This window comes from Scyliorhinus canicula, chromosome 20, assembly GCF_902713615.1.
Source record: "Scyliorhinus canicula chromosome 20, sScyCan1.1, whole genome shotgun sequence".
Lineage (NCBI taxonomy): Eukaryota > Metazoa > Chordata > Chondrichthyes > Carcharhiniformes > Scyliorhinidae > Scyliorhinus > Scyliorhinus canicula.
The window spans coordinates 5,831,282-5,845,886 of record NC_052165.1 but is presented as its reverse complement, the minus strand read 5'-3'; the positions used below and the strand labels follow the sequence as shown (position 1 = coordinate 5,845,886).

The 14,605-nt window shown below is 53.9% G+C and overlaps 1 protein-coding gene across 4 annotated transcripts in view; it reads right to left on the bottom strand.

Moving 5' to 3' along the window:
* si:dkey-97m3.1 (fatty acyl-CoA reductase 1) overlaps nucleotides 1–14,605 on the bottom strand; it is a 242,214-nt gene that overhangs the window by 151,263 nt on the left and 76,346 nt on the right. For all 4 annotated transcript variants that reach the window (XM_038780543.1, XM_038780546.1, XM_038780545.1 and 1 more), the window contains exon 2: nucleotides 2,535–2,758. In XM_038780543.1, the coding sequence (XP_038636471.1) occupies nucleotides 2,535–2,723 (189 nt within the window). In that variant the 5' untranslated portion in view covers nucleotides 2,724–2,758. The remainder of the gene's footprint in view (nucleotides 1–2,534; nucleotides 2,759–14,605) is intronic.

Below are 14,605 nucleotides of genomic sequence, written 5' to 3'. Positions count from 1 at the left end.
GGGCGCACGCGATCTCGGGGTGGGGGGGGCCCATCTTTTTGGTGCCTGTGGGTCCGCCGTGTCGCGTGAGGCAAGCTGCCATATTGGCAGGCAGAGCTATGAGAAGCACTCCGGGGCCCTGCTAGTCCCCTGCAAATTGGAGAATCACTCTGGACTTTCTCCCACATTTTGACGCTGGAGTGGGGACATAGCCCCATTATTGGAGAATCTCGCTCAGGGTTTTTCGAATGGGTGTGGAAGGGATTTCCTCCCGCCATCTGAGGAATCAGTGGAGAACACATTCCCGCTGATACTGCCTGATCCACAGCCATTTATTGCTCCAACGAGTGTTAGGTTGGGTGGCAGCTCCCTAGGTCCTGCTGTGCCAGAAGCTGCAGTGGACAAGACTGGGACTGCAGGCAGCCCTGGAGCCTAAATCCCGGGGTCGAGGACCAGATACCTTTTGGCTGTCCCAGGGCAGGATGGAGAGATGAGACCCGGGCAGTAAAGGGTCGGGACGCAGGTGGAGAGGTCAGGATGGGCGTGACAACCTGCAAGGGGGTGGCACCCAATGTTAGACGGAGGCTCCTGACTGAGGTGGACCCCCCCCCCCCCCCCCCCCCCAGCCCCCCCAGCCCAGCGCTGGGCTAATCTTATCACCATGGCCTGAACAGTTACTTTTCAAGCTCCCTCCTGACCCTGAACTCCTTTAGCCTGCGTGAAAATTGAGGCTGGGCGGAAACAGCCCTTAAGACGTTAATAATTAGCACATTTTAATTGCCAGGAAGCCAGTGGCAAGAATGACAAAGGATTTATTTAACAGAACATAATTGAGGAATTCTCTGCTCGTTGCGATTCACTTTTCCTGACGGCGTGGGGTGGTCACAATGCGAAGTCCCATTGACAAGCGGCCCCACCATCCCCCCCCCCCCCCCCCCCACCCTCCCCCCCAGCGTACAGCCAAGTGCCTGGAGCAGCAGAGAATCCCACCCAAAGTCTGCCCATGGCGGTAACTACTCACTCTTCACAGTCCCCATTGGGACAACCAAGCTGTCCAGCGGTCCCCACTCGGGCCGGCTGTAATGCTCAATCGTACGAGCCCGCGATGATGGATCTCCGCCCACTCGTGAGGAAGCTCGTATTGCACGAGCCTCACGGGGCGATCAATTATGGTCCGCCCCTGAGCATTGTGGCGTTTCGACAGCAGTTAAGGGCCTAATCGGAGGAGGGTGAACATGCTGACCGAGGCTTCCAGCGTAAAACAGCGGCGAGGTCAGAGCCGCGGAGAGGTCAGAGCCGCGGAGAGGTCAGAGCCGCGGAGAGGTCAGAGCAGCGGAGAGGTCAGAGCCGCGGAGAGGTCAGAGCCGCGGAGAGGTCAGAGTCGCGGAGAGGTCAGAGCCACAGAGAGGTCAGAGCCGCAGAGAGGTCAGAGCCGCGGAGAGGTCAGAGAGGCGGAGAAGTCAGAGCCGCGGAGAGGTCAGAGCCGCGGAGAGGTCAGAGCGGCGGAGAGGTCAGGGCCGCGAAGAGGTCAGAGCCGCGGAGAGGTCAGGGCCGCGGAGAGGTCAGAGCCGCGGAGAGGTCAGGGCCGCGAAGAGGTCAGAGCCTCGGAGAGGTCAGAGCCGCGGAGAGGTCAGAGCGGCGGAGAGGTCAGGGCCGCGAAGAGGTCAGAGCCTCGGAGAGGTCAGAGCTGCGGAGAGGTCAGAGCCACGGAGAGGTCAGGGCCGCGGAGAGGTCAGGGCCGCGGAGAGGTGAGAGCCGTGGAGAGGTCAGAGCCGCGAAGAGGTGAGAGCCTCGGAGAGGTCAGAGTCGCGGAGATGTCAGAGCCACGGAGAGGTCAGAGCCGCGGAGAGGTCAGAGCCACGGAAAGGTCAGAGCCGCGGAGAGGTCAGAGCCACGGAGAGGTCAGAGCCGTGGAGAGGTCAGGGCGCGGAGAGGTCAGAGCCTCGGAGAGGTCAGAGCCACGGAGAGGTCACGGTCAATGGGCACTCAGTGCGAAGGTAATCCGAGAAATCGTATGGCCACCCCCTGGCTATACACCCACCCTCGGGCGGAAGGTAAATTCTGCCCAATGTTTCCGTCATAATCTTTAATAATAATTTTCATTAGTGTCACAATTAGGCTTACATTAACACTGCAATGAAGTTACTGTGAAAATCCCCTCGCGCTACATTCCGGCACCTGTTCGGATCACAGAGGGAGAATTCAGAATGTCCAAATTACCTAACAGCAAGTCTTTCGGGACTTGTGGGAGGAAACCGGAGCACCCGGAGGAAACCCACGCAGACACGGGGAGAACGTGCAGACTCCGCACAGACAGTGACCCAAGCCGGGAATCGAAGCTGGGACCCTGGCGTCTGTGAAGCAACAGTGCTAACCACTGTGTTACCGTGCCTGCAATGAATAGCAGTGAAGACCAACGCCCAATGTCACTTTGTTATCTGCAGCATTCTTTCTCGTTTGTATGGGCAACATTGGTTAAAATGGCAGGCCAATCAAGAAACAGAATCAACTCATAGAAATTAGAGCCTTTTCCCAAGGGGCCTTTGTAACTGTACCTTGCATTTCATCATATCCGTGACTCTTGCCTGCATCGACTGGCCAGCTTTGGGCCTGACAAGTATGTAGATGGCTTTCACCCCAGGGCAGGATCGCAGCAGTTTCTCCACAAGTACTTTGCCCATGAAGCCAGTGGCTCCTGTGATTAGCACATTTTTTCCTGCATAGTACGCAGCGATCGATGACATCTTGGCCAACCCGTATTCTCCCTCTCGCAGTGTTCCTTGATTGAAAAGATATGAACAACATGAGTATCACCTAACATATCACCTGTGGATCTGTCAGCCGCGCTTCTTTGTGCATCGAGGGAGATTCAGCGACACCCTCCCTGTCGTCACATTGGGCAGTCAGTCAAAAAAATAGTTTTATTCCTTTGTTTGGTTTTGCCTCTTGAGTGAAAGTCTCAAGAGTTCCAAACCCCAGGGATGGGCAGGTTTCTGGAGAGGAGCCTAGGTGCCCACGTTGGGAATACTGGGCTGTCAGTCGTAAATCTAAGTTACGGTGCCACCCAGAATAAACATTCATGATGTTAAGTTCCACGCAAAATTTCTATTTTTCCGCTGCAATAAAACAAACAGCAATAAGACCAAGAGATCACCAATCAAACGACCGACATCAAGTGTTATAACATTAATGAACTTATGGAGTTATTCAGCTGAATATATATTTATGAAAAACATAATTCGCCCATAAATGCAAAACATAGAAAAACAGAATCCGTACAGTGCAGAAGGAGGCCATTCGGCCCATCGAGTCTGCACCGACCCTCTGAAGGAGCACCCTACCTAGGCCCACTCCCCTGCCCTATCCCCGTAACCCCACCTAACCTGCACATCTTTGGACTCCGGGAGGAAACCGGAGCACCCGGAGGAAACCGCAGACACGGGGAGAAAGTGAAAACTCCACACAGACAGACACCCGAGGCCAGGATTAAACCCTGGGGTGGAATTCTCCGACCCCCCGGGGGGGGTTAGGGTTCTCGGGCGATTCTCCGGCCCGCGATGGGCCGAAGTCCCGCCGCTGACAAGCCTTTCCCGCCGGCGGGAATCAAAGCACGTCTGGCGCCGGCGGGATTGGCGGCGTGGGCGGGCGCCGGGGTCCTGGGGGGGGGGGGGAGGGGGGCGCAGTGCGATCTGGCCCCGGGGGGTGCCCCCATGGTGACCTGGTCCGCGATCAGCCTGTGCTGTGGGGGCTCACTTTTTCTTCCGCCTTCGCCATGGCCTTCACCATGGCGGGGGCAGAAGGGACCCCCTCCCCTGCACATGCGCTGGTATGACATCAGCAGCCGCTAACGCACTGGCGCGTGCGCGGACTTCCGCCGGCCGGGAAAGGCCTCTCGGTCGAACAGCCGTTCGCGCTGGCTGGCGGAGCGGGAGCCACTCCGGCGCGGGCCTAGCCCCTAAAAGTGTGGAGAATTCCGCACTTTGGGGAGGCCTGCGCCAGTGTGGTTCACTCCACTCTGTCCCGCCGGGTCCCCGCCCCATCGGGTAGGGGAGAATCCCGGCCCAGGTCCCTGGCACTGTGAGGCAGCAGTGCTAACCACTGTGCCACCCTAGCATAAGAAAAAAGGCAAAAAATAATGCAGACGTGTAAGATATCACTGTGCTAAACGCATTACCATTCAAAACTGCTTATAAAAAGGCTTCTGTTCACAATAATGAATCCTGTATTTATTATTTAGAGGGAAGATATCTATGAAGGTTTGAGACACTTTGGTTAACATCACTTTTATATCCTCAGTTTTGCAGATGCAATGGAATGATTTTTATACTTTTGAAGCTCACAGAATTTTTCAATTGCCTATTAGAGCCGCTGCAAATAGAGGCAAGAAGTATTGCTCGTTAATTTGAAGCATGTTTAAAAACAAACAGGGCGTGTCTCACATTTCTCACACTACAATGGACCAACAGCCACAGTTCTCGAGCAGGCAACAGACCAGATGGGGGAAGCATTTTAATTTGTGCAATTTGCCATTGACAGTATTTTGCTTCCACCCACTCATCAAGTATTTTACTACATGCGCTTAAATCCTGATAGATGTATCTCTTGTGAATGGAGGAAGTTAATGGATCACCGCAATCAGGAGCTTATTGAACATTCAGAGCTGAAACAAAAATGGTTCGCACCCTTATTTGGAAATTTGGTTCTGCCAAACAACTTGCCCAAACAGCTTAGGTGCAGTCAGTCTTGTGTTCCGAAAGGCAATCTGTCCTCTTAACAGGAAGTTGCGCTGGATCACTTGGGGGATGTTGCTAAATGCTATTACTGCAATTTTAAACAGGGAAAATAGAACACTGGGGCTTACAGAGAACTCCAGATCCATAGCTACTGATTGCACTAGCGGACTGAGTGCTGGAGGAGGACAGGAGGAGAGATGCCACTGATCCACAGAGGGCCAGGAAGCTCTGAAAGAACACCCTCAGAAGTGTTTGAGAGGACATGGCCGGTGAGATCTGGCTCGAGGACCTAAATGCGCGGCCACCAGAAATCTAATGACATTATGTGGATGGTGAAGGACAGTGAATGAATCCTCACCGGACATCACCTACCAATCTCTCCACCAGCCCCCGGCGACTGCTTAATCTACCACAGTCCATTACCCAACCAACTCTAGTCTTGGTGCTCAGACTGAAGATTCAGATACTGGCACCCTTAGAACCACCTCTCGCTGCATTCACAGCCTCCCGGTCATTCAGCTGCGGCAGGCCCATTACTCGAACATAGTGCTGAATATCACCAGAGACAAGGGTCTGGATTCTCCAGTCTCCGACGGCAAAATCGTGTTCGGCGAATGGCCGGAGAATCAAAGTTCCCGACCAAATCGGTAGCAGAGCTGCTTTCACGATGTTCCGCCCCCTCCCAAGTGGCATACTGAGACAGTACGGCGCACAATGTATCAACGGCCTCAGGCCAACCCCCCAATTTTCCATCCCCGACCGGCCGAGTTCCCGACGTCGTGGGTCTCTCACGGTCTCATCCGTCGGGAACTCGCCGACTCAGTCCAGCGGCTTCACAGTCGGGGGGGTGGGGGGGGGGGGGGCGATCCGCGGGCAGGGGGGACTTTTTCATGCGCTGGGGGCACCGTGAGGGGGTGGTCCAGGGCTCGCGAGCCGGCCAAAGTGGGGGGACTGTTTCATGGCCGGGTCCGCGAGCCATGTTGAATGGAATGGCCGCTGGAGGCTGCCGCCATGCTCATGCGCGGCCACAGACCCGGCAATTCTCCGGGGCTATCGGCAGCTGGAGCCGGATGCTATACACTGCCTTCCTGCTGCCAGCAAAATGGCGAATCGGTGGCCGTTTTACGCCAGGCTGTAGCCACACGAGCTCTCTGGGGACCTAGGAGGCAGATGGGTTATGTGGAAGAGGACCCAGATATGGACCTGGAGGGGTGGTGTACAGACAGCCACACAGCCCCCCTGTCAAGGAGCAAGGAGTCTGGCTCCAACTCGGCAGGGGGGGGGGGGGGCAGCACACAGAGCTTGCTCTCTCTGCAGCATTGCTGTAGCGCCCTGTCATCCTGCACAGCAGAACCTGCAAATCCCATGATCCTTGCAGCATTTGTCTGGACCGAATTCTCCGTCCGCTCTGGGAGAACAGAGTAACAGCCACTTCCAAATTGACCACAATGCACTTGAAATGAAATGAAATGAAAATCGTTTATTGTCACGAGTAGGCTTCAATGAAGTTACTGTGAAAAGCCCCTAGTCACCACATTCCGGCGCCTGTCCGGGAAGGCTGGTACGGGAATCGAACCGTGCTGCTGGCCTGCTTGCAGTACTTCAGAGTACTTCCAGAGAATTTGTTACAGCAGACGTTCCTCACATCACCACCCCTGAAAGTTGGGTACCTGACCTTTTCAGAGCGATTAGTGCTCCGGCCTCTTGCAGCTGATATATATTCTTTAGTGAGTGATTTGGGACTTGTTGAATGGGCCTGCGTGGTTCACATTTGGAAACAGATTCTGGATCATATCAGCTGAGAGGCCTGTGTGATGTGATGACTGCACCAATTCAGCTGCTTACAGCGCCTGCTTGGGACGCCCATGCGAATGCCTTTCCTGAGCATGGGTAGTGCGCTGCGCCAGCAGCTTCCACTGATCTGAATTTCACGGCCTCAGACTTTTATTTGTGTTCATTAACATTAGTATTTTTTCAGGGTTACAAAAATCATTGGTTAAAAACAGAAAGATTCAGCAGGTCTGGCAACATCTGTGGAGAGGGTTACAGAGCTAATGTTTCGAGTCCGTATGAGGCTTCCTGGGTTTCCTCCGGGTGCTCCGGTTTCCTCCCAAAGATGTGCGGGTTAGGTGGATTGGCCATGCTAAATTGTCCTTTAGTGTCCAATGGTTCGATGGGGTTGCTGGGTTACGGTTATAGGGTGGAGGCGTGATCTTGGGTAGGGTGCTCTTTCCAAGGGCCGGTGCAGACTCGATGGGCCGAATGGCCTCCTTCTGCACTGCAGATTCTATGATTCAGAGCTGAATACGGCATCTGGGCTCGAGGACCTTGATACAGAGTCATATAGACTCAAAACGTTCTCCCCGTGTCTGGGTGGGTTTCCTCCGGGTGCTCCGGTTTCCTCCCACAAGTCCCGAAAGACGTGCTTGTTAGGTAAGTTGGACATTCTGAATTCTCCCTCTGTGTACCCGAACAGGCGCCGGAATGTGGCGACTAGGGGCCTTTCACTGTAACTTCATTGCAGTGTTAATGTAAGCCTACTTATTATTAAACATTAACTCTGTTTCTCATACCACAGACGCTGACAGACCTGCTTCTGAATCCTTCCAGCACTTTCTGCTTTTATTACAGATTTCCAATGTCCGCTATTTTTGCTTTCACCGAAGTCATTGGTTGGACTGGGAGATTTACGCTTCAGACTAGAGAACACTGCAGTAACAGTGATGCACTTCTTCCTGGTAAATGTTAATGAAGAAGTGTTCTTGACAGGAATCTGTTGAATTGGATGACAGCTAACAGGGAAGGACGGCAAGATGATATTTTTAACATTTAAATGATGGTGTAGTATTTGTCAGATATTTTGTACCTTTTGTCGTGAGCTTAACCTCGCGCACAGGAATGCCAAGGTTTGAATGACTTGAAATAGAACATAGAACATAGAACAGTACAGCACAGAACAGGCCCTTCGGCCCTCGATGTTGTGCCGAACAATGATCACCCCACTTAAACCCACGTAACCTGTATACCCGTAACCCAACAATCCCCCCATTATCCTTACACTACGGGCAATTTAGCATGGCCAATCCACCTAACCCGCACATCTTTGGACTGTGGGAGGAAACCGGAGCACCCGGAGGAAACCCACGCGCACACGGGGAGGACGTGCAGACTCCACACAGACAGTGACCCAGCCGGGAATCGAACCTGGGACCCTGGAGCTGTGAAGCATTGATGCTAACCACCATGCTACCGTGAGGCAGCATGAAATGAAAAATGAAAATCGCTTATTGTCACAAGTAGGCTTCAATGAAGTTACTGTGAAAAGCCCCTAGTCGCCACATTCCGGCACCTGTTCGGGGAGGCTGGTACGGGAATTGAACCGTGCTGTTGGCCTGCCTTAGTCTGCTTTAAAAGCCAGTGATTTAGCCCTGTGCTAAGCAGCCCAAGTGGCACTTGCTACGATACTTGCTCACACCCTGATACTTTCACTGTGTTTCTACAACCGGGAACAATTCGATGAGTATTTCAGCAGTCAACTAAAAGGACTCAGGAAGAAGCAGGAGTCAACAATACTCCAAGAAACATTCGATAACCGGAACCAACAGCGTGGCAGCTAAATGGACATCTTTAGAATCTGCTGATTCTTCGGCATGTATGTTACCAGATTTATTCCCACCTCTCACCTCCTGTTTTAAAAGTTGATAAAGGGAAGCAGGGTCTGTACAGAAGAGGCTATGCTGAAGATCAGTGCAGTAAGGGACGCCCTTGCAGCATTTATAGAACCCAGCGTGCTGATACTGAGTCAGATGTCTGTCCTGAATTACAACGCAGCTTGATTACAATAATTCATAGCAGGTTTCCATTTCAGGCTGGTGTGTTTGGCAATACTGAGCAGTCCCCAAACACACCAGTGAGAGTATGTAAACTCCGTGGCTATGGAAACCGCTCGATTTTCTCTGAGCAGTGAGTAAAGCCATGCTGCTTATTCCCACAACTGAGGCAGTCCAACCCTCTGAGCAGAGATGATGCGGATGAAATAATCACAAGGATTCAAAACGTAAAAAGAAAAATCAGCCACTCTCTTCTTGAGGAACACAATTTCCACAAAGATGATTCTGATTTATGTGCTGTGCAGAGCATTCCACACGTCACGTAACCGCAGGCAAGCACGGTGACTGAGATTTTTTTAAAAACGAAGATGTTTATTGTTTGAAAATTGAGATGATTGAAAAGGCAATAGGCGCCAACAAGTGACCCACACCCAGACCTCCACCAACCCCAGAGCTGGGAGATGCGCAGGAAGAGCTTGGGGGAAATCTCCCTCCCTCAATTGCAGATAAATACTCAAAACATTTTCCAGGTTACAATGCTGACGTCTGTAAGGCATATTACAGCATTTACTTTTTTTTTTAAATTAAAAGTTCTAAAATTTAAAACCACAATTGTTTCAAACACTTTTTGCTCCTTTTCTTCTCCTGCACGTTTTGATTGTGGCCCAATCTAACGGGAGAAGCGCTAAGTGCGGTAGCGAGCGCGACTTGCCGGGTGCGACCCGACGGCCGACACGGCAACACCGTAAAACGGTATCTAATGTCCATTAGTGCCGGAAATGATTCCCCACGGGCTTCACGGGGGAAATGGCCGTTCCACCAGCTGATTCGCCTGGACCGCGTCCGGTCTCCCCACTAACAAGGGGGTGAGGAGGCAGCGCATAAACCGCTCACTCCGAACACACTCCGGGCAGCACACAGCCAAGGCACCATGGAGACCTGGCCAAGGCTGCTGGATGCCATGGACAATTGATACCCCCCCAGGTGTCGGACGATCAGCCACACCAGTGCTGCCTGGTAGGCAGTGGCAGCGGCCTTCAGTTCGGGCAGTGTGACCAGGAGGACCGCAGCCCAGCGTAGGATCAACGATCTCCATCTGGCCGCATGGGTAAGTTGACATGACCCAGCCTGGCTCCATCATCCCCAGGATGCACATCAGAGCTGGAGGCAGCCTCCTATTTACACTGCCTGATGGGCGTCCTTTGGAGACCCTGGGTCCGCAGGGGTCCTGGCACCAGTCTCACCCACCATCACCCAGACCTCTATTTGTCCCCACAGGAGCAGTTGTTACATAACAGGCGGGAAAGTGCCCAAACACACCGGGGGGGGGGGGGGGGGGGGGCGGGGGGGGCGGGGGGGGGGGGGGGGGGGGGTGCCAGGTATCAGAGACTTCACCCCGCTATGAGGAACGGGCCCTGGAGATTCCAGGGATAATCGAGGACAGAGCGGTTACCGACACCTCTGTGGCCTGCACCACAGAGGTGAGGATCCACTGCCCATCCACCCAGACGACCTGTCTCAGGTGAGTTGTGTCAGGTGACGAGCCTCTGGACCAGGTTGTTCAGGAGCTGGTGCAGATACTAGAACATGGCCATGAGGTTCAGGAGGGGGCCTCAGCAGCACTCCAGCAGATCCATAGCGGATTGGAACAGGAGATGACGCCAGCCGGCACTGCGTGGCACTGAGGTCAACACTGCTAGGGTGGCGGCCGCAATGGTAAACCAGCTCTTGGGTGTTTGATTATTGACTGTTGCCTCTCTGGTGTTGACGCCTTCGAGTTCAGGCCTGACAGTTTGATTGGGATGCTGGGCAATAACACACGCCTGCGACAAGATGCATGTACCCACGAGATTCCACTCGAGAGCTGTGAAGTGCTCATATTGCTAACAAAGCCAATTCACTATTTGTAATATCCTTCATCTGCGCAGCCAGAGGCTGCTCACAGTCAGAGGGAGTTGAAGTGACCTTCACCATATTACCATGGACAGAGCTTTGCCCTGGGGGGGTTGGGGGGGGGGGTTCAGTGGGACACAGGCAGCAGCCAAAGTTGCCCCTGTTGTGGGTACACACAATCCAGGTGTGGTGGCCTGTAGGACCCCCGGGCACTGAGCACTTCACCCCCCGCCCCCAGCCCAGATGCGTTCCCTCCCACCGATGGCACCCAGCCCCTTGACCAGGCCCTTCCCCCTGGGGGCAACCCCCCCCCCCCCCCCTTCAGCACTGAGGAAGCAGCTTCAGTGCCCCCACCGGTGCATGCCTGATTTTGGGGATGGCTACTCACCTCCTCTGATCCACTCCGCAGCCATCGCACTAGATTCCCATTTTTAAATAAGTGCTGAAGGGTACCCGTGTGACCCCTGCTGGGGAGCCGATTAGATCGGCCTTTAGATCGGGCGTCTATCCCATTAATGAGATGAAGGTTGCCCTCTGCTGGTGTTAATTGAAACCTCACCACGTCCAAGTGGGATCTGGAGCCCACCAACGGGAGAGGAACTGTTAGATCAGAAACCGAACTGCACCCAGCGGACTCCTAATTTTGGCCTCTCCCTCGATCAAACCGGCTCGCACGGATCCGCACCAGGAAAAACGCAGTCGTTAGATCGCCCCCTCTAGCTCACAATGCCAAACGCCCCCAATGTTTTGCCAAGTGATTATCCTTCACATATTAACTGCAGCTGAGTGTGGGCAGCCAAACCCGGTCCTACCCTCTGTCAACATCCATTCATAGAATCCCTACCGTGCAGAGGGAGGCCATTCGACCCATCGGGTCTGCACCCACCCTTCAATAGAACACCCTACCTAGGCCCAATCCCGTGCCTTATTCCTGAAACCGGCACAGCCAATCCGCCTGCACATCTTTGGACTGTGGGAGGAAACCGGAGCACCCGGAGGGAACCCACGCAGACACAGGGGGGGAAGGTGCATATTCCACACTGACGGCCACCGGAGGTCGGAATCAAACCCAAATCCCTGACACTGTGAGACAGCAGTGCTAAACATCCTGCCACCTCACTTCTCTTGCACTTTTCAGTTATGGCCGCTGGACGGACAGCAATTCTGAAATAAATACACAAATAGCATTTTGATCTCCACTGAGTTTCTGAGTTCTCATTGCTCACCATGCTACTGAATGCCAGGTTTGCTGTCAGCACCTCTAGTCGTTTTTCATTCATGCTTTTCTGTGCGCAAATGAATCTGCAGGTGGTCACCACTTTTTATTGATGCAGCAACACTTTTTGCACCATTCTTCAAGCGGCCGTGAGTATGCCGTTTTAGACAGCATTGCAAAGTCTTCAAATTTCAGCTGCCTTTCCACTCTTTTACAAATGTTTACAAACTCTGTAATTCTAACACAGATGCTGTTCTTAATTTTCCGCTGCCCAAAATTCTTTAAACAGTTTACAGTGGCTACCAGATCAGGTCACAGGCTAGGAATCCTACGGTGAGTAACTCACCTCCTGACCCCCCCCCCCCCCCCCCCCCCCCCCCCAATAAATGCTGGTCTAACCAACGAAGCCCACATACCGTTAGTGAATATAAAAAAGTTTACAATAAAGATAATATAATAATCTTCATTATTGTCACGAGTAGGCTTCAAATATCTTTTGTCTTGTTTTTAAAAATTTAGAGAACCCAATTATCTTTTTCCAATTAAGGGGCAATTTAGCCAATCCACCTAACCAGCACATATTTGGGTTGTGGGGGTGAATCCCACGCAGACACGGGAAGAATGTGCTAACTCCACATGGACAGTGACCCAGGGCCGGGATCGAACCTGGGACCTCGGCGCCGCAGTCCCAGTGCTAAACGGTGTGCCATGTGCTGTCCCACAGGTAGGCTTACATTAACACTGCAATGAAGTTACTGTGAAAAGCCCCGAGTCGCCACATTCAGACGCCTGTTCAGGTACACTGAGGGAGAATTCAGAATGTCCAAATTACTGAACAAGCACGTCTTTCGGGACTGTGGGAGGAAACCGAAGCACCCGGAGGAAACCCACGCAGACACGGGGAGAACGTGCAGACTCCGTGTGGTGATATAACCACTGTAGATATGTGTACTTGCAGGAGGGGGATGTATGGCTGTCCCTGTAATACAGGTTCCTCCGGTAAGCCCCTGCCAGCTAGCTCCGCCCACAGGGAGCTTGTGTATAAATATGCGTGTGAGTCACTGAGATACTATTCTACAGCTGCATTCAGAGGAATAGCATCACACAACAATAAAGCCTCGATTGTACATGTCTCGAGTCTTTGTGTGCAATTGTTAGCACTACAATTTATTGCTGTGTAATTTTCCTTACACCATGGACATCAGGATCAAGCCTGACCGTCTGCAGCTGGATCCGCAGTCACATCACGCCAGGAAAGACTTTGTTCACTGGAGCTAAGTCTGGAGTATAGGAGTTGCTTTTTCTGAGCCTCCGTCGGGGGAGGGTCTGCTGAAGAGATGTAGGCCTTGAAGACTGCAGTCGGCTTGCAGTCTTCGAGGCCTACATCTCTTCAGCGGACCCTCCCCCGACGGAGGCTCAGAAAAAGCAACTCCTGTGCTCCAGACTTAGCTCCAGGGTCTTTCTGCTAATTCGAGATGCGCCTGACTACACCAGGGCTAGGGAACTGCTCAAGGAGAACTATGCACAGTCGACGAACACCCTGTTTGCGAGACATCTACTCTCTACTCGCGTCCAACAGCCGGCTGAGTCGATTGAGGACTTCTGGAGGGCCCTTATACCTCTGGTACGAGACTGCGTCTGCCGGGCCCTCACAGCCACAGAACACTCTGATTTACTCATGTGCGATGCCTTTGTTACAGGTATTGCATCGGACCCCATCCGGCAACGACTGCTGGAAGGAGCCGCCCTCGACCGCGCGGTCACAAAGACTCTGGCGCTTTCAATGATGGATGCCTCCCGTAGTGCGCGATCTTACTCCGCTAGCCACTTGGCCCACCCGTCCTACCCCTCATGGACCCCGCAAACGGCCCCCCAGGCCCACTCATCCTACCCCTCATGGACCCCGCAAACGGCCCCCCAGGCCCACTCATCCTACCCCTCATGGACCCCGCAACCAGCCCCCCCAGCAGCTGCCCCCCGCACACTATGCCTGCGTAGCTCGCCGCACCGCACTCCCTGGGGGTCCCCGCTGTTACTTCTGCGGCCAGCAGAAGCACCCCCGCCAACGCTGCCCGGCCCGCACAGCGACCTGTAAAGCTTGTGGCAAGAAAGGCCACTTTGCAGCGGTGTGTCAGTCCCGGACGGTTGCCGCTATCGCGCCCCCGTTCCCCCCCTCGCCTCAGCCGATCGCACAATGGGCCCTGCCTTCTGCTTCCCCCGACCCCACATGCGATCAGTGGGTGCCGCCATCTTTTGCCGCTCCCGGCACGTGCGCTCCATGGGCGCCGCCATCTTTCGCCACTCCCGGCACGTGCGCTCCATGGGCACCGCCATTTTGTCCGCCGCCATCTTCATCCACCACCACCATGTGCGTTCCATGGGCGCCATCTTGTCCCACACAGGTACTCCAGACGCCGCCATTTTTTCCTCCCCCCGGGATGGGGCCGCGGGACACGGGTCGCTACCGCTACTCGTCGGACTCATCAGACTTGACTGCCGATCACCTGCTACTCGCCTCCGTTACGCTCGACCAATCGCGTCCTCGCAACCTGGCACCCTCTTCCACATCGGTGCTGGTCAACGGCCACGTGACCTCCTGCCTCATCGACTCCGGGAGCACCGAGAGCTTAACCACCCGGACACGGTAAGGCGCTACTCCCTTGCGGTCCATCCCGCCAACCGGCAGATCTCCCTAGCCTCCGGTTCCCACTCTGTCCCGATCCGGGGTTTCTGCCTGGTTAAACTTACTGTACAGAGCGTGGAATTCGACCGTTTCCGTCTGTACATTCTCCCCAAACTCTGCTCTTCACTCTTACTAGGCCTGGATTTCCAGTGTAATCTCCAGAGCCTCACCCTCAAATTCGGCGGACCCCTACCTCCCCTCACCGTTTGCGGCCTCACAACCCTCAAGGTCGAGCCTCCCTCACTCTTTGCCAATCTGACCGCAGACTGCA